At 41.1% G+C, this 23,971-nt stretch overlaps 1 protein-coding gene across 2 annotated transcripts in view; it reads right to left on the bottom strand.

Annotated features, from left to right (window-relative positions):
• The window catches only part of LOC132970374 (anoctamin-1-like), an 88,408-nt gene that overhangs the window by 44,023 nt on the left and 20,414 nt on the right, over positions 1-23,971 (bottom strand). For both annotated transcript variants that reach the window (XM_061034628.1, XM_061034520.1), the window contains exons 3-7: positions 14,220-14,564; positions 8,562-8,660; positions 7,593-7,744; positions 3,476-3,530; positions 987-1,038 (exon numbers count right to left, since the gene is read on the bottom strand). In XM_061034628.1, the coding sequence (XP_060890611.1) occupies positions 987-1,038; positions 3,476-3,530; positions 7,593-7,744; positions 8,562-8,660; positions 14,220-14,564 (703 nt within the window). The remainder of the gene's footprint in view (positions 1-986; positions 1,039-3,475; positions 3,531-7,592; positions 7,745-8,561; positions 8,661-14,219; positions 14,565-23,971) is intronic.

Below are 23,971 nucleotides of genomic sequence, written 5' to 3'. Positions count from 1 at the left end.
ATGTTGTCAAAATGACGTAAAGGATTTGAACTCTTGGCAAAGCCCTGATTGGTTGAGGGCTGGCAGGAAAAAAGTCTGGATAAAGTTGGGGTGAAAATGTCTGACGTTTGCGTTCACACATGCATCCGACCTTGAACATTGCTTTTCTACCCACTCACACCCGTCCACACACTGATGGTAGAGGTTGCTATCTAAAGTGACCATCAGAAGTAACTAATCCCATTCATACACATTCATACGCCGCCAACAAAGCAGCGGGAGCAACTTGGTGTCTTGCCCAAGGACACATCGCACATGTGGCTGCAGGAGTCGATCAAACCCTCGACCTTGAGGTTGAGAGACGACTGACTCTACCAACACATAGCTGCCCAGTGTGTGAAAACACTAATGGTGATCACTTCATCAAAAACAGCAGGGGGTGCGTAAATGAACTGTTTCAAAATAATCCAAAAAGGTGATAACATTTCAACATCACCTGATATCCTTCTGTTACAGAATGAGTCAGCATGCAACGAAGAGTGCAGAAGTTTTGTTCCTTTTTACTACTTTTATTCTGTGCAGCTTTATGTAACAAACTGTTTCTGTGCATACTTTCACTGCTAAACAAACACTGCCTTGGTTTCTCTCTACGTGTCCTCTCACTTTATTTGCTCTTCAATCTGCCCTTTTCCATTTTCTTTTTTGTTCTATTGATGTTGTATTTTCTGCCTCAAAAAAACCACCCTGAACATATTTCCTATATATATTCTTCATCTGACAATTACATAACTCTCAAGAGACTGTCGAACTCAGCCAAGGCCGATAATCTCACCGGTTATCAGCCACTTTCAGCCAACACTTCACTGAGACTATGACAGAGAAGTACAAGTAGCTAAGGTTTGACACATGGCAGAGATAATCACACCTCTTCTCTGGGGAAAATTAAGATGAAGAAAAAGCTCCTTTGTAGATTTATTTCGTAAAGAGGAAAGAGGCGGAGGTCTTACCCATGGGGTACTTTCCTCTGATGCATCTTGTCCTCTTCAGTACCTCATAGACCTGGAGACACAACAAATCATTAAAACCTCGTTAAACCAAGCACAGTCAGTCTTAAAAAGTAAGATTTTTGTGGAGGATGAGAAGCTGGATATTTACTTGCATAATCCCAGAGGTCAATTCATTAGTGCAGGCGAACTGCAGTACACCTGTTCTCAGAGAGTACAACATGCAGCCCTTCACACAGTTTTATTGACGAGAACCGGAGCTCAACAAGGAGCCCACCAATAATGAGAAGAAAATCCCTTTAGCCAGTAATTAGTCAGGCGCTAAAAGGCCTGTGTGGGTGTATGTGTGTAATTGAATGCAGCAGCACATGTATGATGCAGAGTCATGTTTTGTGCTCCTGTCAAATACAAGCACACAACACGTCTGTGTGTGGTTCAGTCTATGCAGACGACACATTTTTCTACACAATACCAAAAAAAACCATACATTTAATATATCGCTCGCCCTATATTTTATTTTCTCTGCACTTTACTCAAACATATACCCTTGTCTATGTATTAGTATGTGCTTTAGTTTCTAATCTCTGTGTGATTGGCTGCAGGTGACTCTATAGCGCCATTGGCTGACTGCGAGGAGGCTGTTCAGGGGAGATGATTGGTTCTAGCCTCAGAGCTCGCACTTCTATCGTCTGGCTTCTCCCATCTCCTGCAGGCTCTCCTCTCTTCATCAACCGTCATCGACTGCCAGCTAAAATATCGATGTGATAAAACCGATCTGCTGGATTTGACAGGCGTGTTGAGGGTGGCGTTATGTTTTTTTTTCTCCTTTTGAGACTCTATTGTAACAATGTAAAGCTCATTGTCTCAAGCGGTTTTAGCTGTGTCCAACTACATTTTGCTCGTCAAGTGGTGCACAATCTTGGCGTCTGCAGGCTGACATTTTATTTACATTTCTGATATCAGTCTTTATTCTTTGACAGACGAATTCCGGACAATTTCATTTTAAATGACTTAAATAATATTACACCAAACCATTGAAACAACCTGATGAACGATCAGTGCCTCTCCAAATTAAGTGAGTGAACATTACAGCATGAGGCACAAAATCATAACCAGATTAATAATTAAAACCTCCAGACACTGTTCATGTTCTGTGTGTTCACTATTAAATAAGGGTATGGCTTTTAAGAAACCTGCCACCTTTACGCCTGACCACACCTCATTTTAAGACAAACACACCCCTTGGCGGTAACAGGGATGCAAGCTCATTTGCTAATTAAACCGCTTTGGAACTAGGCGTTAAAATCACAACCTGCGTCAAATTGAAATTAGGAAAGAGGCCTGCACTGCGTGCCAAGACGCTGGCAGCCGGACGTCGGATAGGACCCTTCGTCTATTCCTCAACCACGAGCTAAGCTAGTTTGCCTTTTTCTAATTCTGATTTGATGAGTACGTCAATGATCCTCAATCGTCTTTTTTGTTATAATCCAAAAGACTGAATTAAACATTAAAGTGGGCTACACAACCTCTACTGTTTTAGGTTCTGGGGAGCATGGAGGAGAGGTCATTGTGTTCACTAATACAGCACGGTCTCCAAGAAACTTGACTTGTCTTCATCATATAGACCATAAGGATTAATGTTTCTGAATAAGGAGTGTATATAGGTTGTGCAACTGCATCATTGTGTTCTTATCTTTTATAATCTTTTTCATCTTCTTCTCTTATTAATGCTTTTTTTTTACGTGAATGCTGTGCAGTATCTGTTGTTTGTGGTTTACACTCGTAAGTGCCTCTCTGTGTACATGAGAGTTTGTGTTTGTTTCTATCATTTTATTTTATTGATTGTACTGTAGAGGCAGCGTGATGTGTGCAGCAATGGAATAGAGACAGATTTCCAGAATGGGACAATAAAGTATCTATATTGTGCATCACATTATATCTTATCCCTTAGCATACATAGCATCGTATATTGTATCATATGTTATCCTATAGCTTAGCGTCACATCGCAATGTACTAAAGACTGTAAATCATAAATAGATGTCCGACCTTAGTTAAATAATGGAGGTCAATGTGAAAGTGCATTTTACCTTTATTTCTAATAACTATAAGGAAAGACTCCACAGGATGCAGGAAGAAGTCTGATTGTAGGGATCTGGATGTGAATAAAGTCCCTACTTCTTTCTACTTCTCAGTTAATTTATTACCTCAGTAAAATATCCTTAATGAGTTCATGGGCTTAATTGTGACTTTAAGGTCTTCTTCAATACAGCATGATCTTATTTTGTAATTGATGGTCCCACTGAGTGTAGAACAGAATTAAGAGGATAGGCTTCAGGACATGGCTACGTGTGTTGAACAGCTGCCACCATGGTCACAAGTCAACCAGGAGAGAGACTTAGAAACGCTTCAACACTATGAACACCGTGTTGTCCAAAAATGCTTCGGCTACAAATGAACAAATTAATTACTATTATTAATGAGCAATACTTACTATTGAGCTCCTGGTCTTGCTGTCGAAGAATTTGTCCAGGTCAGACAGGTCGAATCTGGAAACATAGAACAGGTGGGGTTTTAGTTTAGTATCCAAAGATGTCAGATGGAAGGTGACACACAGTAAACAGAGGTTTAAGCTGCTTCAGACAAGACGTTAAATAAAAACACATTTATCAGACAGAACCATGTTTACGCTGCCTTTAAACCCACATCAGACCTGAACATTTCCTGTTCCTAATCTGAACTCAAACAGGAACAAAAGCACAAAAACAAAGGAGTCACATGATGAATGTATATGCAGATGCTGTGTTATTACGATGCACTACAGTGACTCTAGGACACACAGCACCGTCCTCTGGATGTTTTCCAGCCTCTGTCTATGCTCTGGATCTCCTCATTAATGTTTAATGATCATTCTTCACTTTTTATACTTTGTTGTTCTCTTTGTGTTTAGCATGCATCATAAATAAAATGTGCCTCCAACTTTTTTGAAACAACATTGGCCAACAGGGGAACAGCTGTTTTGTTCGTCTGTCCTTTCTAATCTTTTCACTATCAATATTTTGCACGATATGTCGACATGAAAGTGGCTTCATTCTTCCAACAAACCTCTTTTGCTACCAAGCCGGCAAGACATTTAAAGGTATGAAGAAATAATAGCAAAGGTAACACCTATTTTGTGAAGAATTTAAAAAAAAAAAGTCACATCACTCAGGTTTTATATAATTATATAATTCCTAGAGGGAAAGCACTTGGCAGTGTGTGTGCTCTGAAAGCATGTCATCAAAGTGACTGAGTGGGCAGCTCCTGTGTCCGGGCAGTAAGTACAGTACTTGAGCTGCTGGTCAGTCTTGTTGATCTTTGCTGAGATAGTCTCTGAAGCTGTTTTCACAAAATGCACTCTTGAAAATTCACAAACAAGTTCAGGAAAAACCTGCCCATAAAATCTTCCTTATTTGCTTTTTTTTCCCCACATACTGTATGTCCCTCACAGCGTGAAGTATCAAGAGGTAAGACACGACATTATAAAGACGCTGCGGGAATCCAAGATGACAGGTGAAGCCACAGAGTCCGACGTTAGCTTAGATTAGATTAGAAAACTTTATTGATCCCCAGCGGGGAAACTCATTTGTCACCTGGTCAGTTCACACACACAACAAACAATATCGACAGTACATCATAGTACACAACAAAAAAAATAAACAACAAACACCACTGAAACCATTTGAATAATCATGTACAGCCATGAGTCAGAAACACAACTAAAAATGTTCATTAAAATATGGGACTGCTGCAGGAACAAAGGACCTCCTGAGTTTGAAGCAGACTTTGGTGCATGCAAGAAGACAGCAGCCAATCAATGTACTCATGATATGAACGTCATAATCCCCGCCAACTTGCTTGTGGGGATTTTTTTACTGAATATTTCTTGCTGGATTCACACATCAGCTCACCCCACCTCTATGCGGACATTTTACCAGGGTGCTTGCAGGTAATAGTCCGGGGGACCTTAAAGGCTTTATATGCGATTTTTCACACTTAAATATAATATAAATCAAGTATATCCTCTGAAAATAACTCTGTGAGTCATGACTGTCTACAATGGGTGTAACACCCGAGTCCCACTGTCTGTGATGTTTTCAGAGTTTTCAGAGTCCTATCTTCAGTTTGTTTACATCGCCGGGACGGCCGGCTGACTCCTCCCCTCGCATATAAAAGTTGTTTAATTGAGGGACTAGAGAAAAGAAGAATAACATACTGTACTCACTGCTTAACTGTGTTTCTAGATCACGCTCATTTCAGGTAAATGTACATGCAGTGTGAAGATACGAGCATAATAAAGATTGCTAGCATTAGCATGCTAACTCAACAATGCACCGCGAGTTGTTTTGGTTTCATGCTGGTGCTCAAGGGCGACATCTGCTGGATCAAAAAATCACATATAAAGCCTTTAAAGCTTCTATGAGGAACTTTTAAATTGTGTTGATTTTAGCGCCCTCTGTGGATAAAGATGATCTTCCATGTGTGTGTGTTCCTTTATTTAATTTGAATGTCTTAAATACAACTCACTATACATCTTTGGCATTGCAAACGTTTAAAAGGCTGTTTCTTTACTGTGCTGTTATTCACCACGTCTGACAACCTACCTTGTTTTCATAGGTCACATAGAGGAACCAGTACTACTTCCAGTTAGTACCATTACCAGATCAAATCTCCTTACAGGGGCTTTAATATTTATTAATGCCTTAATGTAAAAACATAAGCAACTATTTCTGACAAAGCCAGACCAAGTAGTGTTTATTTGAAGGACACTTTAATCTACAGCTAGGCTTTACCTCGTGAATCTGGCTTGCAGTGTTTTCAAAATAGACAAAGATTAAGAGATGGAGAAGATGTGGAGGGAGATCTCCGGCTCGCTGTTAGTCAGAGCTGTAAATATAGTCGCCCACTGCCCACTCTCTCCTCCATACATCCCAGCAGGCTGACGTTTGAGCTCAGACTTTCTTCTTCTTCTCCGATCACTGCTTTTCAAAATGCTTTAACTTGTAGAACCGAGAGGTTAGGCAGAGAAGTCCGGACTTCTGTCTCGTTTTTAATCAGTCTATATTTTAAAATCCCACCATCACAGTGTGGAGAGAGTGTAAATTATTTTTTGTGATTCAGGCAAGCCGTGTTTGTTTCCTCCTGGGAGAGAGAGCGGAGGGATGGAGGCTTTGGCTGCATGCAGCAAGAGAGCGTCACGCTTCAGCTTTCCTGCCACGCTCGAGTCAAACTGTTTGATGGTCTTGTTGTGCGGTTTTTATTCCAATTTACACCTCAGTGGTTGTTATTTCATCGTGCTGTTCCAATCATAGAAATCCCTGTGTGGCTTAAGCTGCCCTTTTTCCAAATCCACTTTGGCTCAGAGATTAAACATGAAGATATGAGGATGATGGCCCTGATAACGAAATGCTTACACCTTGCCCTATGATCCCTTGCTGTATTTGGATCAGTTTTTGTGTCCACAGATGAAAGTCCGATAGTCTCTCTGCTCTTAGCTCATATTTGCTCTCCACCAACTTCTGCAGAAAATACGATATGTTCACCAGCCAGTCTCTACCTCGGTCTGTCTTTTTGTTGCTGCTGTCGAGGCAAAATTAGAACCCTGAGGCTATCATCTATCAACCATTTAACCACTGGGGAACCAGCCAATGTTCCTGTGCTTCATGCTTCAATAAAGATAATTGATATTAGACACATATGGTCATGACTTCCTCTCCTTTGTGACAGCAGATTAGCAACTCAATTCCTAAATGTATGACTGTATTATAGTGTGTATTCTTTTAAGGGACAAGATGACAATTTGCTGCAACAGGCCTTCCCCTCTATGAACTGTACAACTCCAGGTCACATCGGCACGCAGGAAATATTGGAGGAGAGTAAATCAGCATCCATAGTATTTAGCCTTTTTCCTTGCTCCAGCGCTACTACCAAAACATCTCTACAATTCACTTAGCAGACTCTTTTATCCAAAGCGATGTACATCAGAGAGCAAGTACAACACAAACAAGGATCTCGGAAAAAAAAGGGAACAATGTCAGTAAGAGCAAACGATCAGCTATGAGTCCGATTGGACACACAGGTGCTGACAGGAAGTGACCAGAGGCAAAGCACAACGTTGAGGGCAGTTCTTGAGAGCTCTAATCAGTATAGAAACCATCTTATAAGTCGTCGTTATCAAACAAAAACCATCGTCATTACCATCATCATCATCAATAATATGGAGACCATCATCATTAAGTTAGTAGGTATTCATGAAAGAGCTGGGTCTTTAGCTTTTTCTTAAAGGTGCAGAGGGACACATCTCAGGTAGCACAGTTCATGAAAGGTGTTGGAAGTTGCCACTCCAGGCAGGCGATCATGTGCCTTAAAGGGACATAACATTCTCAGGGGTGAGCATGCCCCATCCTATGTTTGGGCTAAGCCCTTGATATCTACCAGACTTGTGTTGTTCAACAGAACTAATTGAGGTTTCATTGGGTTACTTCATTGGTATCCACATAAACACACTGTCAGCAGATTTCAGAAGGTGAACATCCTCTTTACCACTGACAGTCAACAGAGGTTTTACTTACAGATGTTGCTTCTCTCTGGAGAAAGGGTGAGAGAGAGATTTGACACTTGTGGGCCTGTTGGCGTCTACTTTGGGGTGAAGAGGAGCTGTGACTTTGTGAATGAACAGACGGATCTTCTCCACCACGTTACCGCCTTGTTTCACTTCATAGACCTGCAGGGATTTAAAAAGATGACGATCAGATTGGGATTTGACATGTCTTCTCTAGCACTACTGTTCAAATGATTGAACTCCTAAATATTATTTCCACATATTTTCTTATAGCACGTATGTTCTCCAAGTCTTTAGATCAATGACTAAGAAATGACAATATCCTCATGTGCTGAAAGGTTTGGATATTGGCAGCATGCAAGGCTATGCACTATATTCTTGAAAAACAGCATAAACTTAAAACAAACCTTTTTTGAAACAAGGGATTTATAATGGCTAAAAATTGGCCAAGGTTTAAATCAGAGATAGTGGATAGTGGCCCGTCTAGACCACTGCAGGGCACCTTTAATGCTCAAAGCAATGGACCTGAAACCAGTTACATTTACGTTAAATATACCTGAAGGTATAGTTAATCTCACCCATAAAAGGACTGTATTTGTCAAGACTTGGACTACTTCCGAGTAGCTGAGGATTGAATTAGATATTTGTCCCACAGTGGGGGTTTCTGTTTAGACTCCAAGACTAGGGTTAACTACCATATTGATTAAAATGGCAGGGTACATTGTGCATTATGGTACTTGACAAATGTTCAATGATTATTCATGCATTCAGCAGTCCTATTGGATTTCTATCAAATCTCACTCCAACGACAGGAGCTGTCTCTACTATATGGTCTCAATGGGGAGATACAAACGCAAGCATAGAAGAACAGGAAACAGATTTATTACATTTTTCAGCGAATGCAGTCTGCCTCTGCACAAATAGAAGTCACAGTGAATCTGCGTATGACAAAAGGACATTTCACTGATGGGTTGAGTACCTTTTTTGTTGGCATCTTGAGCTTCATAAACTCAGCCTCTCGACACAGAACGTTCCAGGGAGCGTGGATCTTCAAGAAGCCGATTCCAGGGATCTTACCCTGAAATCAAACCAAGGTTATGATATCAAATAGTGTCTCTGCATACAAGTTGGGATAGTTCTTGACTTTCCAATTCATGAACAGATGCTTTGAACACTACATGTTCGGTTAACAGATGGTTACAAGTATTTCAGCTTACACAGCTTGGTGTTGGTTTAGTGCCGAGTTTAAAGCTCCGCCATCGAGTTAAGTCCCGTGAAAATCCTCTGCAGCACAAACTCAACTCTTTATTGCTGCATTAGATTGTTTCTGCAGCCTCAGCTGTTATGTAAACCACTCAAACACCGCCAGACTCACTTCACACCTTTCAGCTCATCACACTGACCCGTCTGGATACAAAAATACATAACAACCAACTCCAGCTGACTTACTGTGTATCAAACAACATCATATTAAAATGGTTTCTCCTGTCTTCAATCCAACAGGTGATTAAAAATACATTGTTATGAAATGAGGTTGTCGCAGCAGGAGCATGCAATTAGAAAAAAACTTTGGAAAGCATGAGCAAGGGGAGAAAGTATTTTATGCACGCCTTCCACAACAGGAAATTAAACTCTGCTTTGCAATCATATGTGAAAGTATGGTGTTAATTCTAGTAAGATGTATGACACAATATGTAAACCCTTTATGGAGTGATTGCTTTAACTGAATTGCTTATTTCTTTTGTATTACTGATAATTAAATGGTAAATGGTTGAGACTTTATATACAGTTAGCTTTTCCAGTCTTCTAACCACTCAAATAGCTTTGACACTTCATGTCACAATCAACCTTTCACACACACATTCATACAGTGATAGCAGAGGATGCATCAGTCATAAATATACACGCTGCTGGTTATGCAACTCGAGAAGTTTTGGTGTCTTCCCCAAGGACACTTCAAAATTTGAACTAAAGGAGCCAGGATCACACCGTCAGCCTCCCGATTGAGAACAACCGACTCTACCAGTTCTTCGCTAATGTGCCAAATGTAAACACAGCTCCATTGGGGCGATGGACAGCCAAGTGGTTTTGTTGTGCTCTAGAGGCTGTAGTCCTCGTCCCAGCAACCATTGGGTTCAAATCTGACCTCAGCCCTTTGCTGCATGTCATCCCCCCACTCTCTACTACCAGCTTTTTCTGTCTCTCTTCAGCCGTAATATCGAAGAAAAGGCAAAAAGGCCCCTCCAAAAAAAGAAACACAGCTCCATTGTTTTTGCTTCCTTTGGCAGGTGATGGTGGTGATTTGTTATAAAACCATGGATGTAGTCACAGTGACGTCACCCATAGGTTTCTGATGAGGCTTTATGAAGCCCAACGATTGGCCATCGCCATACTGGAAATGGTATCTCCCACTATCTTTTGATCAATCAGGCAAATAGTACGCCTCCTATCAAACAGCTATGATGTGCCCACGTGTCAGTCAAATCAGCCGCGCCTACAATTATGCAAATGCATGAATAACTCATAGGCTCTTTATACCAGGCTGTAAACGAATTTGATTTCTCCTGTAAAAATTGACACGAGACCTAATGGTGATTCCTTGTCTTGTCCTTGTCTAGCCACCTTAATTCTTTATTTGGAATAATACATGTCATTCCATACACAATTAGCCACTAAGAACTTTTCCCCTGCATTTAATGTCATTTAGAGTGACATTTAATGACAAGCTGAGTTTGACATATTAAACTGTGATTTGCTAAAAGCCTTTGCAGAACATGTTTGGAACCCAGCTGTGATCAGGCAAAGGTTTGCTCATGCAACTTCTAACACATGATTCACTGGGTGAAGAGTCAATTCATTTTCATTTGTTATTTCTAAAGACCAGGGACGAAGAAGTGACAAAAAAGCTCTGGCTTTACTTTAATGACCACAAATGTTTTCTTCATGGATTCACTCACATAGCAAATACTAGGCAGTGACACAAGAGCTTCCAGGAATAAACTTGAGCAAACATCCATGTTTAGATGATTTAATAAAAGAAAAATAAACAGACTGATGTCAAAGTAATCCTCTGGAGTCAGTTCAAAGATGTGGATTAACTTAAAAAAAACAATTACCTGACTATCAACAGAAAGCTGGATGGATGGATGGATAGATTTTTCATGTAGTGCCACTGACTATCCAGGAAAAGTTTTGACTTCTCCTGTCAAATACTGTAAGAGCTCAACATCTACCCACATCAACTGGCATTCATTTGGTCCAAACATTGATGGTGCCCACATGAAGCCAGCTTCCAACTTTGGTGAGAATCTGACTTGAGCTCCAAAGCAACAGTCCAATTGAAATATTTGAAAGGTTCTTGGATTTATTGCTGGGAAATATGGTCCACACGTTGATGGCACCCAGGTCAAAACTGTCTAAAATACTCAGGACATTCTTCTTTTTTTTTTTAAAGATTGATCTGGATGAGACAGTGGATTGGGTTGGAAATGAGGGAGAGAGAGAGAGAGAGTGTGGAATGACATGCCGCAAAGACGCCTCAGGTTGGATTTGAACCCGGGCTGCCCACCTTGAGAACTAAAGCCTCTGTACATGGGGCAGGAAACTAACCACTCACCCACATGCACCCCGAAAAGGACATTCTAACCTGACACGGAGGCGCTGTTTGTCAATAGGCAAGGCAGGCAACTGCTTGGGGCCACAGGCCAGTAGGGCCCCCCAAGGGCTGACAAACTTCAAACCAAAGCAGTGGCTCAAAATGTGCAAATTTTGCAATGACAGTAGGATACCTCCCTAAAGGGGGCCCCATCTGACAGCCCTCCCTCTCCTTTGAAAACCAACCTTTGTCAATGAAAGTTACCGAACGAAAATGGAGAGGAATTTATCCGTCTGGGAGTAAAAAGAAAAAAAAAAGAAAGAGCGGAAGCGTCAGGACACTACCAGACATAATGGTGATGAACGCGGGTTGGAGGGGCCCCCGACGAATATTTGCCTAGGGCCCCCAACAGACTCTAGAATCGCCACTGACCTGACATTTGTGTACACACGGATTATTTTATCTTTGTTGTAAGGCAGGGCCGACACTGTAGGATTAAATGTCGTGGTGGTGATCTCGCACTGTACGACAGAATCGATAAAGATGCACAAGCAAAGCTCATGATTTAAGTGCTCACCCTGTATGGTACGATTGTCAAGCCTGACCCCGAGCGCTCACACTTTACTATTTAAATCAGGATGGAGCACTGACAATTTCTTTTGAAAACTCCCACAGACAGAGAGTGAAGTCAGATCTATGTATATTTCAGTTGTCTGATACGCACAGCTCAAACACTAACACTGTCAAAATGGCTGGCGCTCTCCCACATACACTCAACATCAAACAAGCCAACTAGTGAGCCTAATCATAACAAATATTCCCTGTCAGCTGGAGGGCTGCAGCTACTTCCTGCCAATATTTCTCTCGTTCATTTTTTTCGTGATGGGGGGGAAGACAGATCACACAGTCACGACTGCAATGGAGCCTGAAATGCTGTCTGCCAGTTTGCTAAGGGGGGGGGGGGGGGAGAAGCCCTGAGGTTTAGGTATCGGCTTGTGGCTATCTGCTCTGACTGATGCAGTCGTACGATCAATATTTCCGACCTGCCAGATTTTCATCCGACCAGTTCGGAGCAGCAGATCGCCTCTTAAACTGTGCAGCAAACGATGTGTGGTCAATTATCAGGTTTAAATCATCCTGAAGTCGCAAAGTAGCTGCCTGCTTTTAAATGTCACTCCAGCTAAAGTTCAGTCATGAAGACCTTATCCTGCATTCAAGTTTTACTGTCCATTCTCTATGTTGCATTCACTCCTCCACACATGCTCGGTGATTGTCCTGTCAACAGCTGTTCTCCTCACCTGGTCGCATCTACCCAAGAGCACTGCTGCACTCCCTCATTGTTCGCCTATAATAATACTGCTGTCTTTTTTAATATAGCTTTCACTTCCTCGAGGTCTCTCCGCCATCGTTACGGGCGACCCTCCACCTCGCCATCACCTCTACGGCTTTGCAATCTCATCAGCTTCACCATTTCATCAGCCTCGGACGACATCATCATCCATCCCCCTGTCGACTCCAATTTTCGCACTTTCATCCCCTTTTTCATCTCATCAGCTCGAGACAACACCACCAGCCAACATCTCCACCACCTGTGTCTGGTCTCAGGGGGAAATAGTCAGTGTAGAAACCCTTGCTTCACTCCATCTCCCTTTAGAGTTCAACTGCTGAGGACGATAATTCAATATCACATTATCTATGTAAAAATAAATATTTATCTATATTTAATTTACTTGTCTCTTCTGACTGAACTGATTTTGATGTAAAAATGTGTAATCAACATTCTTTAACATACGTATAGACTATGCCCAGCAATCAGAGCTCCTCCTTGCTTTACCTACAAATTATTTTAATAAAAATAAAAGAACAAGAGTCTGAAAATAACGTGGAGAAATTGTTTGATTTTGTGCCGAGAATAAAAACCCGACTCTCATAGCAGTTATGTGATGACTGGATGGCTAGTAAAGAAGACAAGGATGCCTCTAACTCCCTCCCCCACAAATAGGACTTCCTAGGGGGAAACAGTCATAGGCAGTCGTGCTGGCTGGTGTATTATTTACCACAGGGGGCTGAAATTTCTCACAGATGGACAGAGATGCACATTTTCGTTGGTTAGCTTAATGCTAACACGGATTTGCCATTAACAGGCTAAATGGATTGGGATAGAGAATGGGGTAACTTTAATTTAAGAAACAATCTTTTCTGTAAGAGTGTTCAGTAAAATAGATTATTTATTTGAGAGTTAAGAAATACTAAGTTATTTTCTTAGCATCTCTACAGACTGTAACACAGTCTTGTCATTGGTCAAAAGTCTGTGGCCATAGTGCCGAATGAATTTAGCCTAAATGATCAGCAAATCACGAGAGCGTGCCATGAAAACCTGTCAATCATTTACACTAAAGAAGTGAATGGAAGAGGATGCCACAGCGCCTGAGCTGCAGGAATCAGCCCATTTAGAGATGTTGCATGTTTTTCTTGTAACTACTATGTTCACTTAATAAAAGGGAGGGCTTTGCCCAGCTAGCCCATTTATGTCAGCCATCAGGGTCCTTCCTGAAGTTCACAAAAAACATAAAAACTAGACGGTCCAATGACACCAATACAACCACGCAACCCTCCACTATATAGAAAAACAGGGCTGACTCCACACTGCTCTAACCCAGGGAGGCTGAGCAGTGTGACACCTTAATGACTGCAGCTTTTCAGCGTCCTATAAGGCCTTGACAGGAGTCATGGGTGAGGCTTCATTGAGTGTTTAAACTCTGCCTCTCCCTCGAAGGACGTGTTGGGCCGGTTCAGGAGTTACTGACAGTCTACAACCACAAAGCTGACACTTCAAGTTTTTCTTGGAAGTCTAATTTCTTCTCCATTCAACAAAATGTAAAACTGATGCAATGGAAACATTTGCCACTGTTACCAACGTAAACAGCTTTAAATAGGACAGACGGCCCCACAGGCCTAGAAACTGAAAGTGTTGCAAAATACTCAATCACATTCAGCTCTAAAAACGTACACCTATAAACCTCCCCCCCACCGCTTTCTTACCCCTTCATCTTTTTCCAGCTCCAGTCCCGTCTCCAGGAGGTTTTCCTCAAACTCTTCCCTCTTGAAGCGCTTGTCATCCTCGGAATTATCAGTCCGATGATCCTGGGCAGCGATCTCCGGGTCCTCCTTTGGCTGCAGCGGGGCTCTGCTACTTCTCATGCTCAGGCTGCGCCGAAGCCGTCTGACAAAGTTGTTTTCTCCAAACTTGGCCGACCGTCGCCGGATGCTATTTGGCTTCTGGATGTCGTACGCCAGCACGTAATCCACCCGCCGCTGGCCGTCAGAGAAGTACGGGCCGAGCCGATGCAGAGGCGAGCCATCATTGGCATAAAGATTTTTCAGTGGCTGGAAAAAACAAACAAAGTGACAAAATATGTTAGAGTAGCCTATGTGTATAGAAACATGTTTTACTCCTTATAGGTCACATATTCTCCTCCTCTTCAATCAGTTTAAATAAGTCTCAGAGCTCCTCAAAACATGTGTGTGAAGTTTCTTGTTCTAAATCCACTCTGATCCTGTATTTGATCATGTCTATAAACCCCTCTATTTCAGCCCTGCTCAGAACAGGCTGTTTATGCGTCTGTACCTTTAAATATGTAAATGAGCTGTGTCTGACCACGCCCCCTCTCTGGAAGGGCTTGGGTGTACTCGGGCTTTCTCGCTCCATGTCCTATTGTTCACAGGTGAGAAGGCAGACTCAGAGGGCAGAACAAACACCTAGCTGTGGGAGTGTCACCCACCTGGGGGAGGGGCTACTGCCCTTTGTGATGTCATGAAGGGAAAACCGCCAAACGGCCTGTTTGAGCACACATTTTCTGAAAAGTAGAGCAGGCAAAAGACGGAGAAAATGGACTTTCCTCATAATTTGGGGGTTTATAGACAGCTAGGGATCCACATCAGTGTCAGAATACACATGGTGAAGTATATTGTGCATTATATGTAACCTTTAAAAATTTGGCCTTGACCTTAACAGAACACGGTCAACTCAACAAGCTCTTCAGATTTTAGTTGGTAGGTGGTGCGATGGGTCAGGTTATTAAGAGTTTTGCTTTTTGCTGTGACATAAAATCACTTTTAGCCAGCAGTGACTTTAAAATGTCATCCAATCCGGCATTAAACGAGCACAACTTCCTCAGACACAATGACAAGCAGCGGAAACTAGAACTCTCCACAATGCTGTTCTGCTGTCATTCTATTTCCAAAATTACACAAGCTGTTTCAAACTTTTTTTGGGTCAATTTCATCAGTGCATAATTCAGGAATATCATTGACTGGAAACTGTTGGTGACCTCCTGCTATAGATATATCGACTCATGAAAGGACCTTTCATTCTTTCAGTGAACGTCCACAATCAATCGTTTTTAATATCAGTATAAAACAGATGTGTTCAGAAAAGGTCTGCTGTTAGTATGACACATACAGTACAGAGTAAAGCAGATGAATAAACCAGGTTAAAACCAGTTAATGGATTTCAGAAAACATGGCCTCTGCTACAAGTAACTGGGCCTAACATTATTTTATTACATGTATCTATCTGATTTAATTACTGTCAAAAGAGCGTCCTGACACCATCACATCCCGACCTTCCTGAAGTGTTTACACAGCTACAGTGTCCTTTATGTGCAGGAGCAAATATGCTTTGAAATAGAGGAAGGCTTTAATGTCCCAGAGGAAGATTTGTTTTTACTGTCTCTATAAGTCCAACACAATAACATACAGATATATACAATACATGAAATGAGTTTATAATCACCCTTTCTTTAGCCTGCAGAGCTCCATACTAACCCACAAGAGACTCTCTTTGAAAAAAAGAAAAAAACATGTTTAAACCAAATCATTGCTAGAAATGCTTAATATGTCTGCGGTGTAAAAGCGCAATAGAAGTCCGTTTACCATTAACATCAGTTACATGTGTACACCTGAGTTAATAAGGCCTCACCTTATTTAAGTGGCTTCCTAACTTGTCTCTCTCTCTCTCTCTCTCTCTCTCTCTCTACCAGCTAGTTTTGGTTTTGTTTGCACTTCACAAACCTGCACTCATCCATACATTTCATTTATGACTGATTTATCAGACTTACATCACTATTAATGTTTTACCTTAAGTTTAAAATTAATTTACTTACTCTAAACCTTATTTCATGTGTGATATCCTTCTTTGTGAATTACTTTGAGCTACCCAAAAACAGCATTTAGTGTTATGGCTATGTGTAAGTCTATGAGAGCCAAGTCAAGGTTAAGAGAAGTTTCTGGTTACATGTCTAAAGATTCACAGAAAATCTCTGAAATCTTTGCAACAGTAATGTTGAAATTTCAAGTTGATGAATCAAACACTCAGCTTCATCAAGTCTCTGTGGACGTGGTTGATCATATTTTGATTGACAGTGTCAAAAAACATTCCAACTGTGCCCAGACTCTCAGTCAAATAATGCCAAATCCTGGTTGGTGGACTGAGTTACATTTCATCACTTCACACCAGAGAGAATGGAAAAATGACAACTCAGATATAGAAAATCTAAATCTAGAAACATGAAATGTGAAATTACTTGAACTTTTGTAGATTACTGTGAGTTTATGTAGCTGCTTGTAAAAACAGGGTCTTCAATACATTTAATCAGAGTTCTTCTGATTTCTAAACTGAAGCACAGGTGAAACACAGGTAGGGCAATCAGTCCTGTAGCTTGCACCATGTACTAGTGGTATGAACTAAAGGTGCAACAGATCACAAATCTCTCAGTTCAGATTGGATCATGGATTTTTGTCACAGATTGTATCGCATTTGAATGAGCAAAAAAAAAAGTGTTTACAACATTTCGACTCCTCGTCTAGCCGTGACTCAATCTGTGCCTTTTAATTTGAAAGTGCTTTTAAAAATCTGAGTACAAGAGACTGTAATAAAAGCTGCATAATTTCAACAACAGTATTTTTTATCCTTCAAAAAATGTTATCCTTCAGGGACTTCAACGTTACAAACACTAAATGGAAGTCTTTCATAACATAGACTATTCATTGACATGTGTATGTGTCCATGAAGGGAGGGAATGAGGATGCACTTCAGTTTTTGGACCATCCACATCGCTCTGTAACAAAGTTTGTTTGGCTATGTTTACAGCTGCAGAGTCTGTCACATTACAATGTTAAGTTTCTGATGATGACATATGCAGAGCTGCAGGCCTTTGCAGATATTGTGCAATATATGTTTTTTTTGTATATGTGCCTTTCTGTTTACATGTGGATGTGTTTTTCTATTTTCTTTTTCATTCATTGATTCTAGGAAGCAGCTGAATCTTTGGCAGCACTTTGAGTCCAAGACAAAATTCCCTAAGGGGAAAATAAAGTGTATCGTATCCTATTGTACATACGTGCATGATAACTGCAGACACGACAGAGTGAATTAAAAGCAGCGTTGACATGACCAATGTCTGCATGAAAGTTTGAGAAAATCATTTTTATAAATATATTTGAAAAGAGTGAATTGAATTCCTGTTTGTACAGTAAATCTCCATGGAGACGACACACACTAAACACTCTTAACCGCTGCCTCCTTTTCTCTGAGACTCTTCACATGAATTTAGCAGCAGGACATTTATTTTACACCATGGCCCGTATCATGGGGGGGTTCATCCAAACGGATCACGGATCAACTGTGTTCTGTTTCACCCCAAACATGTACCTAAGGGCGCGCACCGCAGGGCACAGGGTATGCTTCGATGGAACTAGTACCAATGGTATGTAGTCAGAAGTAATGGAAGTCTAAAAAAATCTGAAAAGACAGCCATTATAAAAAGAAGGACACACTTTTTAATCTCCTCAAAGACATTCAAAGTGATGCACCATTTATTCACAGGGATTTCACCAGTGACAGAATTAGTTGTGTAAAGATTTTTTTTTTCAAAAGGCGTAGAAGAAATGTTCAAACTCTGGATTACTCAAAGCACGGTTGTCAAAATTTGAAAACCAAGAATTTTCTCACTGAATAAAAAAGAGAACATGGCAGGAAGCTGGGGAGAAATCTTGCTCTGGAGAAAAATGAAAACACAAGGAAAGATGGAGACTGGTGTGCAGAGTGAGAGCGCCCCGGGGTGAAAGGATATAACCTAGTCGACGGTTAAAACAGAGATCATCCTATTCACTCTCTGAAGTACCTGACAGTTCAGTGGACTAAAGCACTCGTGGACAACATACACTTTCACACATACGATGTTACAACATCTACTGACCCATGAGACTTTGTGTCAAGACAACATAGAGTCCATCGTACACAACATCTCGTCCAACAGGGAGCAGCATGACACAAACATGTGCTTCTACAGCTGAACTATGTTTGCTAAATCATGAAATATTCAATTCACATAGCGAGTAGCGACTACAGAGTGATATGCATCTTACGCTGTCTATTTATGTTGTGCAATTCCCCAAAGAAATTCCCAACTGCATTACACGAAAGGCTGCGATGTCCCTATACCAATAAGGGTGTGAAGACCTGCAGTGGATTGATGCAGTATGTAGTATCTCTCCACAAACGTCACCTCAGATTTCAATACACATCTTGTTGCACTAAGAGAAGAAGAAGAAGGAGGATTTCATGGTGTAGAACATAAGCCCTTAATGACCTTTGACCTTCTCGAGTAAAGGAAGTGCCTGATGATGCATCTCTTATTGATACCAAATTCCCTTCTAGAGAGGAGCCAACAATGTGACTTCCTGTCAACATGAACTGACAGAGCTTGGTGTCTCTTGACTAGGACAGTGCCATATCTTTTCTTTTTTATTCTCACCTACATCATTTGGAATTGTTTTTCATCTTAAAATGTTTGTCTGTATAACATAACAAACCCTGCTCCTAATTTCCAGGTTTATGTGGTTAAGCTCTTGGACTGTAGCAGTTCTGTCTGGGCAGAGAGAGTCAAATGGAGAGAGAGCTGTGGAGCCACACATTTCTTTAAAGCGTTAGTAATCGACGTGTGTCGCAGTTGTTATGTTCTCCTAGTGACTCACACAACACTACACAGTATGGTGCCCTGCAGGTGAAGCCACTTGAAGTGAACATTGGCTGCAGGTCTGCTCCATTAACAACCCACATACGTAGAGCCACAGGGTTAAATAAAACCAGGAGATCCTGAAGATAACAGAAATACATAAACTGAAAGGCCGACTCGCTATGTCTGACTCGAGCATCTTCCAACATTTTTCAGTGACCCTGCATGCACAGCAGTAATTCCCATTCATGCCTTCCTCCCATTTTGTTACTTTTTAGTACTTCCACGGCCCTTATTATAAACTATTAAAATACACTACACCATTCATTTTGCATGTTAGTCTGACAAAACCAAAGTTGCCCAATGATCTATGAATCACACAATCAAGAGCTACAGAACACTTAAGCCCCTCATGCCCTGACCACCTACAACACGATGTAAGGGGCGTGTGCACAGCTTTACTCTGTGCAAAAGGAAAGGCGATACCAAAGCTGGTTGAAGGTGCCAGCTGGCAAATCATTTCAGGACGGGACAGCAAAAAAAAAAGACAAATAGGACTGCAAATTCAAGCCGAGCCTGACTGAACATTTCCAGATAATAACCTCAGGTCACCTGTGAAGTAGCCACACATTCTACAGGGTGAATTATGATATAGGACACGGTGGCACAATGATGTGACCAAGCGTGTCAGCTCCAAACAGCACAAGAGCAGCGTCAAGGCAGAGAAGGGCACACCATCGATATCAGCCTTCATGACTAAAAGACAGACAATTGTAGTGGTAATAAGTAGTAGTAATCATTTATTTCGGTCACAAGAAAAAAACAAAAAGATTTTGACCGAAAAGGTGGAGGCTGAAGCTTTAGCTTATTGCACCTACCCTTGTTACAAATCGTATTATTTAAGACACTACTAGGTTACAAAAAACAAAACATGTCAGAACAAAATCTGTTCTAAGAATTTCTTTCAAAACAAAACAAATGAAACAAACAAAAAACAAAACAGAAGTCACACTCACTAAAAATAATCAAACCGACCTTTTATATTTGTTAAACACCATTTCTTTAAACCTGTAAAGTGAACTACACATTCTTAATTCCATGTCATAAGTATTCCACATATTGATAAAAACCCAAAAATGGCTATGTTGAAGAATGCCCTGTTTTCATTTTGGGGCTAGAGTCATTTATTTGATTGATGCAAGCTCTTGCAACCCTTGGACCACACCCTTACCCTTATCCCTACAGTCCCATACTATGAATCCTAAATGTTGGCAGGTACTACATCAATGAGCCTTCTTCCATTTCTAAACCTGGGCCTGGACTGGGCCTCCCTCTCCATCTTTTAATGGGTTGGTCCAGTTGTTTGTTTCTTTGTGTTTTATAGGTAAGATCAGTTTTATAACTTAGTGTCATGGCCAAGGCCTAACTACAAGTTTGCCCCTTTTCCCTCCGTTCACCTCCCCCTTGTGTTTGCTGTTGTGACTCTGTTTTTGTCACTGTGGGTGGAAATCCTCAGCGCTCCTCACCTGCTCGTCCACTAACCACATCCTGATTGCATCAGCCTGCTCACATGTCTGCCATCAAGACACCAACCTGCACTGTATAAATACCACTGTTCTTCAGTCATTCATCACCAGATCTTTCAGTCTACCAATGTGTTTCAAGGCCAGCTCATCCACTCTTGTGTGTATAGATCATTTCCTTGTGTGTTGTTAGCCGGCAACGTTTTGTCCTCCTCTTCAGGATCAACCTCTACCAACAGGCTGTCGTATTCAAGACACACTAGATCATCCTGTCAGACACTCTTTGCCTGCCCAAACAACTCAACCTCCTATTCAGGATATTAACCTATTAACTACCCTTCATTAAACAAACTTCACTGATTACTGAGTCTGTGTTCTGTAAAAGAAAAAACTGCCATAACATTTAGAGGTGATACGAGTCATTTTGACCTTCATTCAAGATCACATTCGCTTTGCTCTCACTCGTTGTTTCAGGTAAACATTGCCCTACCTTTCAATTTTTGTGCAGGCTGTAAACAAATGTAGATTTCCATATAAACTGGTAGAACATTGTGCAACAAGGTAGTTCCTCTATGGCCTCTTCCAGAGCTGATTCTCTTAGATCCAGCCATGTGTCTGTATTTTAGAGCGGTCAAAAACAACAAACAAACAAAAAACATAGAAAAGAATAACTATAGTGACAAAATTATAACATCTAAAAAAATGTAAAATCTATTGGCTACAAAAATATCCCATCGCTTCAGATGTTGATGATGGTACAGAGAAATGTTTTATCAGTGATTGGGGGAAGTCAACAGCTCATTAAAACTTGGGTACCAAACCAATGGGTAGATAGCTTTTGTTTTGCTTCAGTTACTCGAGGTGACATTTTTTGGCCCTGGTTCATTATTTTCATCCATCAGTGCTCTGCTTCACTTCTGTCTCTGTTTACTGAATGTAGAGTTTCAGCTGTTATGTGAGGAACAGATTAAGATTTACTGCACAATTACACTGAAGACAGTTACATGATTAAGAAAATAATTTAAATACAACTACAGCCTGATAAAATGAAACATAGAGACTGGATAATATTTAATATTCTCATTTCTGTTAAAGCACCGCACACACTGCAGCACAAGCACTGACGTTGAGTTTTCATTTTCCAGATTTATTCTCTGATGTGATCTGGTGTAATTCTAAAAAAAATATCCTGCCGTCTGACCTTGTCCAGTCTTATTCATCTGATTACAGTTGAGTGTTTTGTTCTGCCATATTCATAGGCCAGCTAACCCCTGGTTGTGTGTGTGTGTGTGTGCGTGTGTGTGTGTGTGTGTCTGTGTGGGTGGGTGGGTGTGTGTGTGTGCTGGCAGAGGTTATAGCGACACACTCCTGCAGGCCATCAGAACAAACCATGAGCACACAGCGGTCAAACACACAGATCTTCAGCTGACCCGGTCTAGCTGTTTATTTCACTGCAGCAGATAAATCACTGCTTTGATTACATTACATGAACATTTATGATGCTTAAGGGAAATTATTCTAAGAAATGTAACAAAAAGCTGAAGAACACAACAGGGGGGAAAAAGAACAAAAATAGAGAATAAACAACTTTGGACTTAAGTAAACAAAAACATCCTTTAATGTATTTGCTTCTTAACACGTACGACTAACATTTCCACATCAAATGAAACACCAACACCAGTTTTTGAGTGTTTCCTTCAGAAGGCTTCTCTTGCTACAGTAAGTGGGCTGTTACTCAGCTTGATTTGAACACGACTTATCTTCGCTTTCAGCATTTTAAGCATTAAAAAGTCAACTGATTGAAGGCTTTTAGAGTTGTTTTTTCAACAGAGTGCCTAATTATTTTGTCCTTTTTAGAAATGATGTTCCCCAAAGAGCACAGTCATCATGGCCTGAACTCCCAAGTTCTCCTACATCTCCTTTTCCTTAATAAAATAATCTTTAGGAGGCAACAGGCTAATTTCACACAAGAGTGTGCAGAATCAATGGGGCCCCAGAAGAGGGGACGCACTAAGGCTGTGCTCAAATAATCGATATGGTAATATATCGTCTTGTGCTCTTTACATATACATGTCGATGCAGTTGCAGAATGGATACGGCTGCAAAGACAGTTTGGAAAGACAACTGACCTATGGTGTAGTTCACAATAACACCATAGCCATACTGCACCTCTGGCATTCAAATATAACATTTATTCAGTTTCACATCCTTCACTGGTCGAAGCAGACGTAGGTATTGAAGGTTGTTTTGTGTACTTCTCCGGGTTTGAAATGAGGAACATATAAATGTAAGAAAACGTGACTTCTGGCCACATATCAATGTCTGCAGCCACTGCCTCTTTTGTAAATTGTTGGGATTCCTGTTGAGTTCAAACGCCTTTATGTTACCCCCAAATTTCCACATCCTCCATGCGCGCCGCGGTCGGTCACTGCACGCACTACGGCGTAGTTTGCTGCCACTTTAGTCAGTCATTGTGTTTCTACAGCGAGCTCTGCCACAATGGCCACTGCGCTCTGCTCCAGGACTAATGGTTAGGGGTTTTGGTCCGGTGGAAAAGTGATGTCATGATCTCTATTGATTTTTTTCTTCCAAGACGGCCGACTGTTAAGACACTAAATTCTCCAAGTCATTAACATCAATTGAAATGATGTTGTTCACTCACTGAAGCTGATAACCTGATCGCTCAGCCTTTGATTATTTGTGTCATTATCTCTGATCTGTTATCAGGAATAAATCAAACGGGCTACTGTCTGTCAAATCTGTGGATTGGTTCAGCTCCCGTGCTGCTCAGGCGCCCCTGATAGAAGTGGCCGCTGAGAGTTAGTTTAAAGTTTACAGTGATTGAGAAAGTGGAGTGAAGACAGAGCAGACTGTATGGGAATGACAGCATTAAAAGCAGCTGATAACAAGCAGCCATGTTTACATGGTTATAGAAAAGCAATAACAGGGCAATGCAGTTGAAGTTGACACAGGCTGCGGTCAATAAAAGAGTCGTAAACTCAGGCCGGACGCTGCTAAATTACCTTCATGGTCGCAGATCAACAGTGAATCACAAAGCTAATATTGACACAGCGCTGAAACGACAAAGCTCTTCTCCTCTTTACAGCCACAAACCCTCTGTACAGCAATGTGTGTGTGTGTGTGTCTGATAAGGATGTCAACATTTTCACTTATTCAATACTTTGATTTGATTTAAATTGATCAATCTCATTTTTTTTTTTTAGAAGTACTCTAAAAACCTTCAGATTTTAAA

The sequence above is a fragment of the Labrus mixtus genome, chromosome 1, assembly GCF_963584025.1.
Source record: "Labrus mixtus chromosome 1, fLabMix1.1, whole genome shotgun sequence".
Classification (NCBI taxonomy): Eukaryota; Metazoa; Chordata; class Actinopteri; order Labriformes; family Labridae; genus Labrus; species Labrus mixtus.
Note: the sequence above shows the minus strand (reverse complement) of the source record. Positions and strands in the feature narration are given on the sequence as shown.